Raw genomic sequence first — 12,675 nt, 5'->3', positions numbered from 1 at the left:
GGGAGGTGGGATATTATTTGTATTAATATTGTTTTGTAATAACATTAATATTATGCTATTATCATTAGTTTTGTTATAAGAAGTGTCTTGGAAAAACGCCACGATAAAGCTAACTTAACACGAATACACCTCAGCACGCATCCCCATTGGTGGGGCAAACCTCCTTTGGGAGGGGGGCAAATTAATTCGCTACAACCTTCATCGTGTGACCCTTAGTCCTCCTGTCAAGTTTGGTTGAGATTGGATAAGTAACGACCGAATGTATCACGGTCAAAAACCATCAGACAGACAGACAGACAGACACCAAATTGCATATTTTAGTATGATAGATGGGAAGTTTACTTATAAATTTCATGCAATTATTGTGAAAGAAAAAATAATAATAATGACCCATTTTGGTCACCTTCTTCTCCTACTAAATATTCTACCACTCAGTCGGCCTACTTTATACTGTAATTGTACTGCATTTTAAATGGATACCAAGAGCATAATTATAAAGGGAAATAATTGTTTATTAAACCTTGCACTCACTTTGTATGAATAGAATATGTTCCTTCATCTGTCGTGACATTTCTGGTTGTTGGACGATACACACGACTGCCATCCCATTACTTTCCATGCTAAGATTTGCACGGTAGCAGCTTCGTGTGGTTGACAGGTCCTCGGTTCTCTTAGTTGTCGTCTTGTTGAAGCATTCTCCATTAAGCGAGCTATTCCATGTGATGCTAGCGGGTGGTCGACTATTCTCCGCCGTACAACACGCCACAGGGACGACCTTGTATCCAGCTTTCAAGTTAGGAAACACCTCGAGTTTCAACACTGCAAGAACTGAAGGATGGAGAGAAGAGAATGAGTGGAAGTATGTTTTATATTTGAAATTACACGTCAATATTCACGGATCTTCCCTTGGCAAATTTGAGAAACATCATTGGTCTTTCATGTGACGTGGTAGGTGATGTGATCACGTGGGCGATGACGTTTGAGCCCATTGAGTTGGATTTGCATCGGCGGGGAAGACAGTTTTATTTTTTTGCGATCTTGCTTATCTTTGCAAATCCGATTCAATAGCTGTTTCCACGTTTACGTGGTAATTTCCTAAGAGGCGTGTTTTTGAGTATCAGGTAAATATCACCTTTGTAGTATATATATTGTTTCAGATAACAGAGTGGTGTCTGCATCGTTACAGCGATGGGGAAGAAGGACGGCGGCCATTTTTTTTGACGCATTTCTCGTCCTGTCGAATTACTTATTGATATTATAAATATTAAATACTGCACTTTGGAACTCGATGTGTATTGTCTGACTTAATGGGATTTGCTATTTTCATTGGGAATGACGATTTGTGCCTTCAAGCAAAGCAAAGACTTCGTTATATATTTCTTCATAAATCACAGAGGTAAAGTCGTGTTTGCATTGTTCGAGCTTCCTTATATAAATTGATATCATTATATAAATCACTGAGGTAAACTCGTCTTGGCATGGTTCGAGCTTTGTTTTATATATATATATATTTTTAATAAATCGCTGAGGAAAGGGTGGAAATCATTCCATTTATGACGACGAAACGTCTGACACCCAACATGGACATCGGTTTCTGAGGTTTGGGACATGGAACGTAGGGACAATGACAGGGAGATCAGGAGAAGTGGTGGAAGTATTGGTTAGAAGAAGAGTGGACATATGTTGTGTTGTGTGCAGGAGACAAGATGGAAGGGAAGTGGTGTGAGAATGGTGAAGGGTAGCCAGGGACAGAAATACAAGTTTCTGTGGCAAGGGTGCCCGGAGGGCATGAATGGTGTTGGTGTCCTGTTTTCTGAGGAGTTTGTAGACAGTGTGGTGAGTGTGACGACAGTGAGTGAAACGTTGATGATGGTGAAAATGATGATTGGAAAGCTCTTGGTGAACGTCATCTCGGGAAATGCTCCGCAGGTTGGTCGGAGCGATGAAGAGAAGGACAAGTTCTGGTGTGCAACAGAGAAGCTGATGGAAAACGTGAAAGATGAGGAAGTTGTTGTGGTATGAGGAGACCTAAATGGACACGTGGGAAGGAGTATGGGTGGTTTTGAGGGAGTTGATGGGGGTTACGGATATGGTGTGAGAAATGGAGAAGGTGAAAGGATTTTGGAGTTTGCTGATGGAACTGATTTGTTGATTTGTAATACTCAGTTCCAGAAAGAGGATAATAAGCTTGTTACATACACGTCAGGTGGGTCGACGACAACCGTTGTCTACCTGATGGTTGCTTCGGCGAGATAGGGGGCACCTCCGGGACACAAAGGTGATCCCGGGGGAGGAGGCTGTTTCACAGCACCACGTGGTTGTCTGCGACATAAGGGTAAAAGGTGCGAGGAGAGAACGGCGGGTGAAGTACCAACCGAGAATGAAGGTGTGGAGGTTGAAAGAGGTGACAGTGAGGAAGGCACTAAAAGAGAGGCTGAGTATGGTAGAGGATGATGTTGTTGAGCTGGAAAGTGGCTGGATGTCAATGAAAGATAGTCTGTTGGGAGCCGTTGGTGAGGTATGTGGATGGACAAAATGACCACCGGGGCACTCAGAAACATGGTGATGGGAGATGAAGTTGGAAAGAGGATTGACGAGAAGAGGAATGAGTTCAGGAGTGGCAGAAGGCGAAGGGTACGGGGGCAGAAAAGGCAGAACATGAAAGTTATAAGGCAGCCAAGAAGGCTGCAAAGAAAGAGGTAGCAAAGGTGCAGGAGGCATGTAGGAAAATGTTCGGAGAACGCTTGGATTCGGAAGAGGGTCAGAGAGCGGTATTCAGGATTGCAAAGCAGATAGCGAAAGAGAGGTGTGATGTGATGGGGGTGAGTTGCTTGAAGGATGAAGTGGGACAAATCGTTGTGGAACCAGATGGAATTAAAGGAAGATGGAAGAGATATATGGAAATGCTGTTGAATGCAGAGAATGAATGGGATGGCAACATTGAGAGTAACCCAGTTTTAGGACCAGCAGAGAAGATAACTGAGAAGGAACTTGAGGAAGCGATAAAAGCAATGAAGAGTAGAAAGGCAGAGGGCCGACGGGAGTTGTGGGAGATATGTTGAAGGCAGCAGGAAGTTGGTGTGTGAAAAGAATGACAGAAATCTGTAATCTGGTGGTGAAAGAAGGCCGCATTCCAGTGGCTTGGTAACTGAGTACCCTTGTCCCTCTATACAAGGGGAAAGGTGACCCTCTGGACTGTGGCTCGTATTGAGTGATAAAGTTATTGGAGCATGAAATGAAGGTATTGGAAAGGGTGTTGGAGAGGAAGATAAGCAAGAAAGTGAAGATCGACAAATGCAGTTTGGATTTATGCCAGGAAGAGGAACGACAGACCTGCTTTTTATTGTAAGGCAGTTGCAGGAGAAGTACATGGAGAAGAGGAAGAAGTTGTTTCTTGGGTTTGTTGATCTGAAGAAAGCATTCGATGGGGTTCTACACGAAGTAGTGACATGGGTATTGAGGAAGTTAGGAGTGGAGGAATGGTTGATCAGAGTAGTGATGGCAATGTACGAAAGAGCGCGCACAGCTGTAAGGACGAAGGACGGGAACAGTGGTGAGTTTGAGGTGAAGGTGGGAGTGCATCAGGGGTCGGTACTAAGTCCACTACTATTTGTAGCTGTGATGGAGGTGCTGGCTCAGAACTTAAAGGAGGGTTTACCGTGGGACTTGTTGTATGCAGATGACTGGTGTTGCTTGCAGAAAGTATGGATGGACTGAAGGAGAAGATGAACAAGTGGAAGGAATGTATGGAGACAAAAGGTCTGAAGGTGAATATCGGAAAGACGAAGGCGATGGCAAGTGGTAAAGCATGTGGTGAGGTGGAAAGAACTGGGAAGTGACCGTGTGCTGTGTGCAGTGAACTCCATTCAATGTACAATGTGCGCTGAGTGGGTTCATCAAAATGTAGTGGTCTGAGAGGGTCATTAACGAGTGTGGCAGCTACATTCAAGTGTAAGGTGTGCACAGAGGGAGTTCCAGATGGAGGAAATGTTGAGTGGGATCTTGGAGACGGCGTGAAGCTGTAAGGTGTGAAAATATTTTGCTACCTCGGAGACATGCTGAATGGAGAAGGTGGATCAGACTCGGCAACGGTTGCTGGAGTGAGATGTGCATGGAAGAAGTTTTGGGAACTGAGTGGCGTGCTGATGAGGAGGGGAGTGTCGTTGAAGCTGAAGGGAAAGGTGTATGGTGCATGTGTGAGAAGTCTTATGATTTATGGGAGCGAGACATGGGTAATGAACGTCGAGCAGCAACGAAGGCTGGAAAGGGTGGAAATGCGAATGGTTCGATGGATGTGCGGAGTATCGTTGAGAGAGAGGAAGACAAATGATGAATTGCGGAAGATGATGGAAATAGAGCCTGTGATTGATGCTGTGAAGAGGAACAGGTTGAGATGGTTTGGTCATGTGTTGAGGAAGGATGAAAGTGACTGGTTGAGAAGAGTGATGGAAATGAATGTAGAAGGAAGTAGAGGACGGGGAAGACCGAGAAAGACTTGGCTAAAGGTGGTGGAAGAAGAAATGCGGGTGAGGGGGTTAACAAGGAGAGATGCAGAAAATAGGGCAAAATGGAGAAGATTGTCATGGGGCCTGCAAGGCTATACCCCCGCTCTAGCAGGGGAAATGGCCTTAAAATGCTTGTTGTTGTGTTGTGCTGAGGTCAACTCGTGTCGGCGTGGTTCGAGCGATTGCGTCCCATCTGTCGGCATTTGTTGATGGCCGTTAAGCTGACCGTCCCTTCTGTCGGCAGAGGATGATCGACGTTAAGCTGGCCGTCCCATCTGCTGGCATTAGTTTCATCAGGATGAAATGTATTGAGCATCATCTCGGGATAAATTGATGGAGAAAAAATAATAATGTGAAAGCGGGGTTGTATGAAAGCGGGAAGGCGGAGGAAACCGGTCATCACTGCCAGCAGTTATAAAGTGGCAGTTCTAGTTGAATCTTGAAACGAATGAAAACCATTTTGTGATCTTCTATATGTGAGCTGCATGTTGTGCACATCAATAATCACTTCCAGGTTAGGTTTGTTTTCTGGTTGTTTTTTTTCAACATGGTAGCTGAACATGGTACGTTCAAACATGATGCATTTTTCCCATTACTGTCCAAGTTTGTATTTGCAAAGTAAAAGTGTAGACAGTTCTTGTTAAAATGTTCACTTCCTTGCTTTCGGTTTCCATTGAATGAGCTCTCTCAGGAGATTTGTTCACTTTGTTTGACTCCATAAGCCATGCGTTTCACCACATGGACGTTGACAAATTCCTTGTTATCCAATATTGGAAGCACAGAAACATTGAGTTCCAGCCATGGACTGAATAAAATTTCAAGGAGAACAAAGCAATACAATTTCACATACTTGGAGGAACTGTTGACTTGGAAACAACAAATTTACTGGAGTTAGAGAAGCAGGCTTTGATTGGGTGGATGAGGGAAGTGCAGTGGATGCTATATATCGAGACTTTCAGAAGGTATTTGACAAGGTATCACATAGGAGGTTGTTTGTAGTTGTGATGGCTTAACGAGTGGCTGGTAGAGTAGCTAACTGTTTTGTAAACTGGCTTCTTGATAGGAAGCAAAGGGTAGCTGTGAGTGAGAGGACTGCTGGCTTGGGGGTTGTCGGTAGTGGGGTACCTCAAGGATCAGTACTAGAACTATTATTATTCATAATTTGGAAGGAGAAGTATTCAGGGATGTTTTTGTAAACATAGTTGAGGCTCGTAGGAGAGCTAGTACGAGTATACTGAACGGATCAGGAAGCAACAGGACAACGAAGAGTAGAGAGAAGGGGGGGAAATAGCAGCAGAATTGAAGGCCAATGTAGAGGGAGACTTGGACAAACAACGAGTGTGGGGAGGAATGGGGGGCAGGAAAGGATGCTTGGGGTGGGCAAGATGCATACAGAAGGAAAATCCCAGGAGGGAAAACTGGAAATATGGAAGGAGGAGGGCTTGGATTGGGGTGATGGAGGGGTGGGGGGGGGGGTAATGAGGGGAGGAAAGAGAATGGTTTTGGATTGGGGATGATCTGAAATAGTGGTGAACCAGCTGTCTTGTAGACCTGGAGTGAAGAGTAAGAATGAAGAGAATGTAGAAGTTGGTTCCACAGGTGGAAAAAAGAGAGCCTCGACCGTCAACGTGTGCTGGCACAACCTGTGGCCACAGGCAGTGAAAAACCTTTCTGACTTTCCCAATAACACGGAGGAGAGGCATGTAATTGTCAGGTTGGCATGGTATGTGGGAGGGAAAGGCTTTGATGACATGCAGCCTGAGGAGTTGGAGGATCTCATTGCTTCGCATGGCAATGACCTCACCGAGGAGGAGTTTGAGGATCTCATTGCTTCGCATGGCGACGACCTCACCGAGGAGGAGTTGAAGGCCATTACAACATTTTCCGAGGGGGAGGAGGCGGGCAGTGATGAGGAAGAGGTGCTGAGGTCCAACCTCACAGTCCATTTCCTGGGCGAGTTGCTGCAGCACATGCGGGCGATGTCGACTGGGTGCAACACGCTGACCCAATCATGGAGAGGTACCTCAAGTTCAAGAGGAGCTTGGATGATGTGCTTCTCCCCTACAAAGAGCTGCATCAAATCCTGTGGCAATCTGCCATTCATCGACCCTGCTCCCTCCACCTCAAGACCATCAGCACCCTCTCCTGCCACCCTCTCAGAGTCCCCACCAGCATCCTCACCTGCTCACTCCCCTGCCTCTCCCTCAATGCACGATGTTGCAGCACAATTATTTGTAGTGGGGCGGCTTAGCCCAAATATTCAAAAGAATTGTGCATTTTGTGATACAAGCACCAAATTTGGCACAAATGTACATTAATATGTTGCGAACATTTTCAGATATTGGGCCACTTGAAATTCCGTAATTTTTTTTTTCAAATTTTTTCAAATTTCGTAATTTCAAATTTTTCGGGTGACACCGTCACAATTTCGGTCTTCGAGGCCGGCCGATAGGCAAAGTGTGACCGGAAGGGACGAGGTTCTCCTGACCACGTGGCCCTCGATCTGGGAAGCGAGAGGCGTTCCATTAGTGGACGCGCCCCTCACGCCCGACTTTTGGGCGGCCCCGGCAGGCCGTTTGTTTTGACGTTCCGTGACAGGCCCCGCACCCCCACCTCCGGGCCGACCGGAAGCTTGTGCTGAGTACATCATACCTGAACAACTCAGTGAGGCAGAACACAGCAGTGCACACCAGGGTGACCCCTTCAGTGCATAAACCAATTAACCTGTCCACTGCAGGGCATATAGAAATGAAGTTATTTTCTGCATATAATAATAATATAAGTTCAGTTCTATATAACAATTTCTGTTATCACCACTACCACTACAACTACCACTACTACAAGCTTTGTCTGGAATTTTGTGGACTAACAGACAAACAGACATACAGACAAGCTGGGATCAAAACATTACCTCCTTCCACCATTGAGTGTAGAGGTAAACATCATGGAAATTATATCATGCCCTAGATTTAATTCATGCTTACCCGTGTATTTGCTTCACTGGTTCACAAGGTCTTTTGCATACATGTAATTCAGACTCTCGTCTTCATTGCTGACCACACAATGTTCGCAACATATTAATGTACATTTGTGCCAAATTTGGTGCTTGTATCACAAAATGCACAATTCTTTTGAATATTTGGGCTAAGCCGCCCCACTATATCGGCCGGCCTCGAAGACCGAAATTGTGACGGTGTCACCCGAAAAATTTGAAATTACGAAATTTGAAAAAAATTGAAAAAAAAAATTACGGAATTTCAAGTGGCCCAATATCTGAAAATGTTCGCAACATATTAATGTACATTTGTGCCAAATTTGGTGCTTGTATCACAAAATGCACAACAGGTTTGCTATGCTGCTACACTATTGGGTTGTCCTCAGAGTTTGAGGAATTAATGGGATTTTAATTCATCACCGCCATCTTCATCATCATTTGAAAAGTTCCGTGTGTTTGTAAAATAAAAAATTTGAAACGGTACATGATGTTGTTGTGGTTTTTTTCGTTTCAGGGTATGGTATGGTTAAGCACTTTCGATAAACTAGCAGCGCATTCCTTCAATACATTGGAAACGGTACCTAAAATTTCCTCTATGAATCAGGAACTGCCAGGAACCTATAACCTACCCCGTTTCCCCCATTGAAAAATGTCACGGCATACATTCGCGGGATTTTCATTGGCCTTCGCGGATTATCGTCGACATTCATGGGATTTGCCTCACCGTTTTCGGGACTTTCATCGACGTTCGCGGATTATCGTCAACATTCACGGGATTTGCCTCACCATTGGTGGATTTTGCCTCACCATTCTCGGTTTGTTTCTCGATATTCGCGGATTTTCACGATTCGGGAACCAATCCCTCCTTTTTCCATTGAAACAATGCCCCGCCATTTGCTGTTTCGCAATTCTTGGCATTTTCCAATTTTCCAGGAACGTATCCCCCCGCGAACAGTGGGGTCCGACTGTGTATATATACAGTCACGTGAAAAAGTAAGTACACCCCATGTAAAGTTTTGACTTTTTCAACATATTTCAACATACAGGTGTTTGATGTTCATTTCAACAATATTGATAGATAAAGGTGATATAATATAACAAATATCATGAAACATTTACATTTTGTAGTCCATTGTATAATTTAAATAAACATAAATGCAAATTTTGCATGTGGAAAAAGTAAGTACACCCTTGGCTCTAATAAGTGGTATTGCCCCCTTTGGCCAAAACAACCTCAAGTTGGCGCTTCTTATAACTGTCTACCAGTTTCTGAAATCGACTGGGAGAACTTTTTGCCCACTCCTCCATGCAGAATTCTTTCAGCTGTGCGATGTTTGAGGGGTTTCTTGCATGCACAGCTCATTTCAAATCCCTCCACAACATCTCGATGGGATTTAGATCCGGGCTTTGACTTCGCCATTCCAGAACCCTCCATTTCTTTCTTTTCAGCCATTCCTTGGCGGATTTACTGGTATGTTTCGGGTCATTGTCATGTTGCAAGGTCCACCTTCGGTTGAGCTTCAACTCTCCGACAGATGGCCTCACATTATCCTCAAGCACCCTGTGGTACAATGAAGAATTCATAGTGGATTCTATGATGGTGAGCTGCCCAGGCCCTGATGCAGCAAAGCTGCCCCAAACCATAATATTTCCACCACCATGCTTTGCAGTTGGTATCAGGTTCTTGTGGTCAAATGCTGTCTTTGGTTTTCGCCAAACATGTCTTCTGGTACTGTGGCCAAATAGCTCTACCTTTGACTCATCTGTCCAGAGCACATTGTTCCAGAAGTGCTAGTCTTTGCCGAGGTGTTCATTGGCAAACTTTAGTGTTGCCCTGATGTTCTTTCTGGACAGCAAAGGTTTCCTCCTGGCATACCTCCCATGTAGATCAAATTTATGCAGCCTCTTTCTAATGGTAGACTCGTGCACTTTGACATCAACAGTGGCAAGAGCTACCTGTAGGTCCCGTGATGACATTCTGTGGTTCTAGGTACTTCTTTCAGCATCTTGCGGTCTGCTCTCGGGCTGAACTTGCTGGGGCGGCCTGGCCTGAACAAGTTGGCAGTTGTTTGGAATCTTCTCCACTTGTAGATGAGCTTCCAGACAGTTGAATGATTTATTTCAAATTGTTTGGAGATCTTTTTAAATCCCTTCCCAGACTCGTAGGCATCTATAACCTTCTTTCTGAAGGCCTCGGAGAGCTGTTTTGATCTAGGCATGGTGACGCCGCACACTTCAACAACAAAGAGCAAACCAAACGAAATGTCTGAGGTTCAAATAAGACAGGTTCCTCCAAGATCCTCTCTGACGATGTTCTAATCATTTGCACCTGAGCTGGTGCACCTGATTCTAATTTTAGGTATTTGAAGTAGTGATAAATGTAGGGGTGTACTTACTTTTTCCACATGCGAAATTTGCATTTATGTTTATTTAAATTATACAATGGACAACAAAATGTAAATGTTTCATGATATTTGTTATATTATATCACCTTTATCTATCAATATTGTTGAAATGAAGATCAAATAGCTGTATGTTGAAATATGTTGAAAAAGTCCAAACTTTACATGGGGTGTACTTACTTTTTCACGTGTCCTGTCCTTGCGAGAATTACCAGTTTTTAAACAACGCGACTGTTCCAGACCGTGACCCCATGACGGAGCTACAACCTTCATCGTCTGCCTCGTTCAGTCGTCTACATTCCCATGGATCCAGATGACATGCGGACGATAGAAGTCATAATGCCTTTCGGCCTGTTCAAATTCCTTTTGGATGCCCCTTAGCCGATGCAATGCCACACGAACCTTTCAACGTTTTGTCGATGAACTGCTCTGAGGATTACACGTCTTTGTGTATATCGATGATATTCCAATCACCAGCATAACAGCAGAAACAACATCAGGAACACCTATGTCTCCTCTTCACCTGTTTGCAGGACTTTGGCGTTGTCATCAATCCCACAAAGTGCATATTCAGCATTCTGGAGTTTAAATTCCTCAGCCACTGTTAATGGCTCAGGCATCCATCCGCTCGAGGAGAAGATGCAGATTATTTGGGATTTCCCATTATTGTCATCTCAACACAACCTGGAAGAGTTTTTGGGCCTCATCAACTTTTACCATCGATTGAATCCAAACACAGCAACAACACTGCAGCCGCTGAACAAGGTACACTCAACTGGTAAGAACCTTGAAGTGTTCCGATAGCCGGTGCCAACCTTGTCAGCATTCCACACCATCAAAGATGCACTGGCCAACACCTCAGTCCTGATTCATTTGAAGCCAAAGGTGCCAACAAACCTGATGGTAAACGAGCTACACCGAGCCACACATCAACGCTGATGCGCACCACTGGGCCAAGCAACGTCTTCAATGCCAACACTCCAAGATGCACCATAATACTGTCAAACCACTCGGTAACTTTTCAACACCAGATTGGCGTTTCGACACCTTAACCCCTTTCCCACTGAATAACGGGTCGACCCCTTTTTTTTTTCTTTTTGTTTTGTTTTGTTTTGTTTTGTTTTGTATACAAGATCGAGGCTCGTGAAAGAGCGAACATTAATCACACAGAAAGACAAACCGACACATAAAACATATAACATCGGGAGCGGTAGACAAGATGGGGAGAGAGGGGGAAGGACACAAACACAACATTTGAGAGCAGGGACCGAGAGATATGGAGACATCGAGAGATCTGAGAGAGGGCGAGGGCTTTGGGGGGGGGGGCATGGGAAGGGGGCGGTGGGAGAGGTATAAAACATATGGACACTGCCAGGACTTCCAGGAAAGAAGTTGGAATTTCAAACAAGGTGGATCTGGGGTGAATTAGTGGGGGTAGAAAAGATCAAGGTTTTGGATGGGGGAAGATAAGAGATGGTGGTGAACAGCTGTTTTAAAGACCTGGAGGGAGGAGTGGGATTGAAGGGAGTGAGGGAGTTTGTTCCAGAGGCGGGAGAAAAGAGGAATGAAAGAGAGAAGGTGAGCAGAGAGCCGAGATTTCGGCAGTTTAACCATCAGAGGGTTGCTGGCAGATCTTGTGCGACCTGTAGGAATATTTGGGGGACAGAGCACAGAGAGAGCTGGGGGTGCAAGGCCGGAGAGGAGTCGGTAGCAGACAGAAAGACCACCTACCTGCCTGCGGTGAGTGAGTGAAAGGCCCTCAGAGATAGCTTCATCGCGGGAGATTCCAATAATTCTGAAAGCTTTGGTTTCAACAGCGTGAAGCCGAGCTAGGTGTGAGGCAGGAGCACCGGCCCATAGGGGAGAACAGTATTCCATTGAGCTGCGGATGAAAGCCTTGTATGTGGTGAGGAGCTCAGGTGTGCCGAGGAAGGACTTCGCACGACGGAGGATGCCCAGTCGGCGACTGGCTTTGGAGGCCAGCTTGGAAATGTGGATTTCCCAAGAAAGATCATGGCAGATAGTGAGACCCAAAATCTTGAGCGACAGAACTTCTTGGAGAGGATTGTTGAGAAAGTAGATGGGAGGGTTGTCCAGTCGATCTTTTCGGAGAGACATAGTAAGAGTGTGAGATTTGTCAGGATTGAAAGACATGTTCCACTTGTTTGACCAGTCTGTGATTTTGTCCAGGTCTTCAGAGAGTGAGGAGGCAGCAGACTCCCGATCTGAGGGAAGAGGAATGGAGCGGCAGAGAGTGGAGTCATCAGCAAAGAGATAGAGAGGATTTTGGAGAGAGTCAGAGAGATCATTGATGAAGACCAGAAAAAGCACGGGGCCCAGAACACTGCCTTGGGGAACTCCAGCCTGAACAGGAAGAGGAGATGAGAGAAACCCATTCAGGGCCACACGTTGACGACGACTAGAGAGGAAGTCCGCCAGCCATGCGTGGAGATTTCCAATCCAAAGGAGGAGAGTTTGGTGAGCAGAGCGGGGTGCCAGACCGTGTCGAAGGCACGTGATATGTCGAGGGAGACAGCTCTAATTTCCTGTTTGGCATTGAGGACCTCCATCCATTGTTGAGACAGCAGAAGCAGCATGTCCAGAGTAGAGTGACCTGGTCTGAAACCAAATTGATGATCAGAGATCAAGCCATTGGAGAAGAGGAAAGATTTCATATCCGAAGCAATGATGGATTCCATGACTTTGCTGATAATTGGGAGAAGGCTGATTGGTCTGTAGTTGCTAGGATCTGTTTTTGCACCTTTTTTGTGCA

At 45.2% G+C, this 12,675-nt stretch overlaps 2 protein-coding genes across 9 annotated transcripts in view; one reads left to right on the top strand and one right to left on the bottom strand.

Annotated features, from left to right (window-relative positions):
* The window catches only part of LOC144892693 (protein FAM200C-like), a 1,175,895-nt gene that overhangs the window by 495,477 nt on the left and 667,743 nt on the right, over positions 1-12,675 (top strand). The window lies entirely within an intron of this gene.
* Positions 1-12,675, bottom strand: part of LOC144892691 (uncharacterized) — a 78,580-nt gene that overhangs the window by 26,431 nt on the left and 39,474 nt on the right. For 4 of the 8 annotated variants that reach the window (XM_078780836.1, XM_078780832.1, XM_078780833.1 and 1 more), the window contains one exon: positions 532-828. The exons of the other annotated variants lie outside the window; for them this stretch is intronic. In XM_078780836.1, coding sequence (XP_078636962.1) covers positions 532-619 — 88 coding nt within the window. In that variant the 5' untranslated portion in view covers positions 620-828. The remainder of the gene's footprint in view (positions 1-531; positions 829-12,675) is intronic. 8 annotated transcript variants of the gene reach the window in all.

This window comes from Myxine glutinosa, chromosome 6 (assembly GCF_964187855.1).
Source record: "Myxine glutinosa chromosome 6, kmMyxGlut1.1, whole genome shotgun sequence".
Taxonomy (NCBI): domain Eukaryota; kingdom Metazoa; phylum Chordata; class Myxini; order Myxiniformes; family Myxinidae; genus Myxine; species Myxine glutinosa.
Note: the sequence above shows the minus strand (reverse complement) of the source record. Positions and strands in the feature narration are given on the sequence as shown.